Genomic DNA, 6414 nt, shown 5'->3' on the forward strand with positions numbered 1-6414 from the left:
GATCGCATAAAGCTGTCTTGGTGCAATTACCTTCTAATATGCATGGTATCAGAAAACTCCCAGGGTCTTTAAGCTTTTCAGGAAAGCTCTTCAGAATGACTGCACTGCATTCTTCAGTGAGTAGAACTCTTTCTGTTTCTCTTCAATCCTTTTTATGACCCAAGATCTCTTTCATGAACTTGGCATAAGAAGGTATTTGCTCAAGTGCTTCTGCAAATGGAATCTTTATTTCAAGAGTCCTGAGGTAATCTGCGAAGCGAGCAAACTGCTTATCCTGCTCCTCTTTCCGGAGTTTTTGAGGATAAGGTATCTTGGCTTTATATTCTTCAACCGTAGTTGCTGCAGGTTTATTGCCTACAGAAGTGGTTGAAGAAGCCTTTTTAGAGGGGTTGTTATCAGAATTTGTGTGTGTCTGATCTCTCACTGGCAATTGAGTGCCAGAGTTAGAAGCTGGAGTAAAACTGGACGCCAGCTCCTTGTCTGCTCCTGGCGTTTGAACGCCAGAATTGTGCCCATTTTGGGCGTTCAGCGCCAGATCTTGCCCATTTTGGGCGTTCAACGCCAGATCCTTGCCCATTTCTGGCGTTGAACGCCAAAGATCCACCAGCTGAGTAGTCCAAAGACATCTGAGCTCCTTCTGCAAGCCCATAATAGAAGATGTCTAACTGAACCCACTCTGAAAACATTTCAGATGGGCATTTTTGTTGTATCTCTCTGTATCTCTCCCAGGCATCATAAAGAGATTCATTATCTCCTTGTTTAAAGCCTTGGATGTCCAGCCTTAGCTGTGTCATCCGTTTTGGGGGAAAGTATTAATTCAGGAATTTTTCTGTCAGTTGTTTCCATGTCCTTATGCTGGCCTTAGGTTGGTTATTCAACCACCTCTTAGCTTGATCTTTTACAGCAAATGGAAACAGTAATAGTCTGTAGACATCTTGATCTATTTCTTTATCATGTACTGTGTCAGCAATCTGTAGAAACTGTGCCAGAAACTCTGTAGGTTCTTCCTGTGGAAGACCGGAATACTGGCAACTTTGCTGCACCATGATAATGAGCTGAGGATTCAACTCAAAGCTACTGACTCCAATGGAGGGTATGCAGATACTACTCCCATATGAAGCAGTAGAGGGGTTAGAATATGACCCCAGAGTCCTTCTGGACTGTTCATTTCCGCTTAGGTTCATGATGGAGAAAGGGAGATGATGTAAAATAGAGAAAATATTTTTATTTATTCAATTATTTATTTATTTCGAAAACAAAATAAATCAAAATAAAATAAATAAAAAATGAGTGAAGATTTTCGAAAAACTGAGGAAAGGGAAAGTGGTTAGGAAGTTTTGAAAAGGGTATGATGAGTTTTTGAAAAAGGTTTTAAATTTTGAAATAAAAATCTGAATTTTAGAAATAGATTTCGAAAATTTGCTTTTAAAACAGAGAAAAAAAATATTTTTGAATTTAAAGAGGAGAGAGAAAACAATAAGATAGCACAAGATTTAAAATTTTTAGATCTGATGCTCCTTGTTTTCGAAAATTTTTTTAGGGAAAAAACACTAAGGAACACCAAACTTAAAAATTTTAAGATCAAGACGCAAGGAAAACTCAAGAACACTTTGAAGATTCACAAGAACACGAAGGAAGAACACCAAACTTAAAATTTTTAGAAAACCAAACTAAAATTTTCGAAAAACACAGAGAAATCAACAAGAAAACACCAAACTTAAAATTTGGCACAGGATTTAACAGAAAAATTATTTTTGAAAAAAGATTTTAACAAGAAAATAAGGATTCTAAAGTTTTAGCACGACAATAATACGAGACTCTAAACAAAAAGAGAAATTTTTCCTAATCTAAGCAACAAAATAATCCGTTAGTTGTCCAAACACGAACAATCCCCGGCAACGGCGCCAAAAACTTGGTGCACGAATTGTGAATCACACTTTTCACAACTCGTACCACTTACCAGCAAGTGCACTGGGTCGTCTAAGTAATACCTTACGTGAGTAAGGGTCGAATCCCACGGAGATTGTTGGTTTGAAGCAATCTATGGTTATCTTGTAAATCTTAGTCAGGAAGTTAGTTATGTTTATCAGTTGAATTGCGAATAACCAAGAGAGCATAAATTAAAGGTTACTTGTTATGCAGTAATGGAGAATATGTTGGAGTTTTGAAGATGCTTTGTCTTCTGAATATCTGCTTTCCTCTGTCTTCTGATTCACGCATGCACGTCGTCCCATGGCAAGCTGTATGTAGGGGATCACCGTCGTCAATGGCTACATCCCATCCTCTCAGTGAAGAATATGCTCACATGCTCTGTCACAGCACGGCTAATCATCTGTCGGTTCTCGATCATACTGGAATAGAATTCTTCATCCTTTTGCGTCTGTCACTAACGCCCAGCACTCGCGAGTTTGAAGCTCATCACAGTCATTCGATCATTGAATCCTACTCGGAATACCACAGACAAGGTTTAGACTTTCCGGATTCTCATGAATGCCGCCATCAGTTCTAGCTTATACCACGAAGACTCTAATTAAGAGATCTAAGAGATACTCATTCAATCGGATATAGAACGGAGGTGGTTGTCAGGCACACGTTCATGGGTTGAGGAAGGTGATGAGTGTCACGGATCATCACCTTCATCACAGTTAATCGCGAATGAACATCTTAGGTAGGAACAAGCGTGTTTGAATGGAAAGCAGAAATACTTGCATTAATTCATCGAGACACAGCGAGCTCCTCACCCCCAACAATGGAGTTTAGAGACTCATGCCGTCAAAGAGTACAAAGTTCATATCTAAAAAATGTTATGAGATGCAAAATAAGTCTCTAAAAGTTGTTTAAATACTAAACTAGTAGCCTAGGTTTACAAAAAGTGAGTAGACTATGACAGATGGTGCAGAGATCCACTTCTGGGGCCCACTTGGTGTGTGCTGGGGCTGAGACTTAAGAAATTCACGTGCATAAGGCCATTTTGGGCGTTCAACACCAGGTTTGGATCCATTTCTGGCGTTGAACTCCAACTTTTAATCCTTTTCTGGCGCTGAACGCCAGAATTGGGCAGAGAACTGGCGTTGAACGCCAGTTTACATCATCTATCCTTGAGCAAAGTATGAACTATTATATATTTCTGAAAAGCCCTGGATGTCTATTTTCCAACGCAATTAGAAGCGCGCCATTTTGAGTTTTGTAGCTCCAGAAAATCCATTTTGAGTGCAGGGAGGTCAGAATCCAATAGCATCAGCAGTCCTTTTTCAACCTGAATCAGATTTTTGCTCAACTCCTTCAATTTCAGCCAGAAAAATACCTGAAATTACAGAAAAACACACAACTCATAGTAAAGTCCAGAAATATGAATTTTTCCTAAAAACTAATGAAAATAAACTAAAAACTAACTAAAACATACTAAAAATTATATGAAATTAACCCCAAAAAGCGTATAAAATATCCGCTCATCAGTACTGTTGATGTCCCTTGAGAAGCCATAGGGTCCTTGGAAAGCTCCTATGAAAAAATAATACATAGAGTCAAAATTGCTATCAAGTATAACTACAACATAGAAGTTACCAGTTTATTTTAATTCAAGTAACCACTAATACAATATTGTATCTTACTAACCTCTTCTATATCAAAGCTAGCTTGCGTGCCACTACCAATCTTATCACCCAAATCGTCACCGTCATTCTTCATAGGACAATTCTTCTATACATGACCATCATTGTTGCATTTAGTGCACCTCCGGTTACCTCTCTCTTTTTCCCCCTTGGGTGCTCCTTTTGTCTTGACCACTGAAGGGTCACCAACAAAGTTCGGCATGGGAGAATCTCTTGTTTGTCTTTTCAAGCCAGATTTTTGTTCTAGTGTTTGGGTCCAACGACAAACTTCATTCATAGTGTCATAGAAAGAAGGACCATCTTGAGCTCCTAAGAATACCATCCACGTAGCTACCACTGACAATGCGCCATAGCGCATTAAAAATTCTCTCTCTCTGTCTTGCGGAGTGCCTCCAGCGGAACTTTCATCCAGATACTCTTTGGTATCCTTCGACCATCTTTTCAAAAGAAGACTATCTGGAAACTTCTGTAAACCTACACTTTTCATGGCACAAAATATGTGGCTGCAAGGAATGCCTTCACTACTCCACCGACTACATTCACACTCCATATGCTCAGTATTGCGATCATAAAGTACGTTATATATATGTTGCCTTCTATCACACTCCTTAACTTTTAACACAACAGTAGTTGATATTTTTTCCTCATTTATTATATCTAATGTGACCACTCCTTGAATCTCCTTTTTTACTTCTCCAAGAATCTCTCTTGTGTAAAAATTTGCAACAGAAAGCTCCAATGCTTCTAACCCAGTAGTTAGAATGGGCTCCCCATTCACCGTCTTAAATTGAGAAACCAATTCATTGTGTCTATAGTCCCTAAGAGCATGTTCAAGATTTTGGACCAACTCTAGAAGACTCTGCGAATGCAAATAAACCTCTTAATGAAGTTGTTTATCGCCTCACACCTTGATATTGTTCTAAATCTAGCACAGAATTTATCCCTCAAGTAAAAGCTTGCCCAATTTTTCATCTTTTCATATTCATTTAGAACCCACTCATTTTCCTCCAACCCATATTGTTTTATCATATTCTCCCAATATTCTTCAAATTCATCCGAATGCCATGGAGCATACAAACATCTTCTGAAGTCATTAAAAAAATTTTTGTTTTTTATGTTTGCCGTTACATTCTTCTAAATGTGCCAACCACATAATCGGTGAGTTGCATCTGGGAAGATTTATCGAATTGCTGCCTTCATTGCCTCATCACCGTCTATGACCACAACACTGGGAGACTTGTTCAGCATGACTTCTAAAAGGTTTTGCAACAACCACATATATGTTGCTGTTCGTTCGTCCTCTACCAAGGCAAAGCCAAATATACATGTTTGGCGGTGATGGTTACAACCCGAGAAGATTACCAACGGCCTTCTGTACTTATTCTTCTGATAGGTTGTATCGAATGCAAGCACATTTCCAAAGCACTGATAGTCGGCCCTACAAACACCATTTGCCTAAAATAAATTTGCCAGCCGACCTTCATTAGTAACACTGTACCTTGCCATGGCCATGGGGTCAACATTGACTTTCCCAAGTACATAGCTAATTGCCGCATTGGAACCCCCACCAATGAGCTTTGCACGACGAGTTCTTTGAATGTGGTTATCGAGGTCCTTCTTTGTGAACTCGACATTGACATAACCACCGGCTTGGCCTACCATTAGTCTCAATATTTTAGAGGTTGGAAGACCATGATCATGCATGGTGTTCACCTGAGCTTTTTGTGCCTTAGTCAACCCTCGGTGGTTTGGAATTAGGTGTACCAAGCATTATGGAACAAGATCATGGTTGTGCTTCTCGACTAATTTTTTAACCCTCCAAGTCGAAGTTTTCGTGTCAAAGTATACCGCAAGTATGGCTTCATAACCAGTGCAAGTCAGCGCTCTATGCTTCCTCTTCCTACTCGAATTAGAGATGTATTTCTCAGCTCTCTTTCCTTCCTTGTTGCAAAAAATCGCCTTCTGCACTGTGTTCATCTTTTCCACGTGCTGTATCACCCTTGCAAACTCCAAAATCGCCACATGTCGGATAACGTACATACAAGTTATAAGTTGTATCCGATGTTTCAAAGGTCTAGTTTATAACATTATCAGCCATCACAGACACACACTTGCTACTGCTGCCACCGCAATCACAAGTGTAGTTCACATTTTCTTCCACACCAGTCATCATGCAATCTTCGACGTTGTCTTGTGAATTGAGTGGTTCCAAATCAACATCCATTGTATCCTAATGAGATAAAATAAACAAAAGGCAATAAATAACAAAAGGCAATCATAATAAATAACAAAATTCATCATAAATTTCATTGATAATCAACCAGAATTTTAAGTTATAGTTATTGTCTCATTAAATTACAAATTATTTAAAAATAGTTAAGAAAAATAAGGGACCATACCATTGTTTGATAAAATATCACCTAATTTATATTATGCAAGAATATATATTCTTGCACACAACAATCAAGTGACATAGAACAAATAATGAAAAAAAATTATATGATAGCGAATTAACAAAACTAATTGTAAAAAGGAATAATAGTAATCGAAAGAACATTACTGGGGGAGGAGCCATCTGAGAAATTAATTTTTGTGGCAATTCAATAGCAAATGTAAGCCAAAAACAACTTAATAGGAACTCTAAGAAACAGATGAGTTTCAATTTATAATCACCAAACAAATGAAGCCTAAGAAACAGATGATTTTCAATCCTTTAATTTTAGTTTCAAACCAGAAAACAAATGAAGCCTAAGAAATATGTATGGCTATGGCACAATGGACACAACAAGATTAATATTTATTT

General features: G+C 38.2%; 1 protein-coding gene across 1 annotated transcript; it reads right to left on the bottom strand.

Annotated features, from left to right (window-relative positions):
- On the bottom strand, positions 3700-5273 carry LOC107620845 (protein FAR1-RELATED SEQUENCE 9-like). Its single transcript, XM_016322951.1, has 3 exons — positions 5110-5273; positions 4815-5049; positions 3700-4470 (listed from the first exon to the last, which is right to left on the bottom strand). The coding sequence occupies exons 1-3, from the start codon at positions 5271-5273 to the stop codon at positions 3700-3702; spliced, it is 1170 nt and encodes a 389-aa protein (XP_016178437.1).

Source organism: Arachis ipaensis, chromosome B10, assembly GCF_000816755.2.
Source record: "Arachis ipaensis cultivar K30076 chromosome B10, Araip1.1, whole genome shotgun sequence".
Taxonomy (NCBI): Eukaryota; Viridiplantae; Streptophyta; class Magnoliopsida; order Fabales; family Fabaceae; genus Arachis; species Arachis ipaensis.

What these genes read in the sequence shown, in the direction of transcription:
- LOC107620845 (XM_016322951.1), bottom strand. Translation starts at nt 5,273, where the DNA reads ATGGTAGGCCAAGCCGGTGGTTATGTCAATGTCGAGTTCACAAAGAAG. An exon ending in GACCCCATGGCCATGGCAAG is followed by an intron (nt 5,050 to 5,109) that starts GTACAGTGTTAC and finishes TGGTGTTTGTAG; the next exon opens with GGCCGACTATCAGTGCTTTG. An exon ending in TGGTCATAGACGGTGATGAG is followed by an intron (nt 4,471 to 4,814) that starts GCAATGAAGGCA and finishes TTGCATTCGCAG; the next exon opens with AGTCTTCTAGAGTTGGTCCA.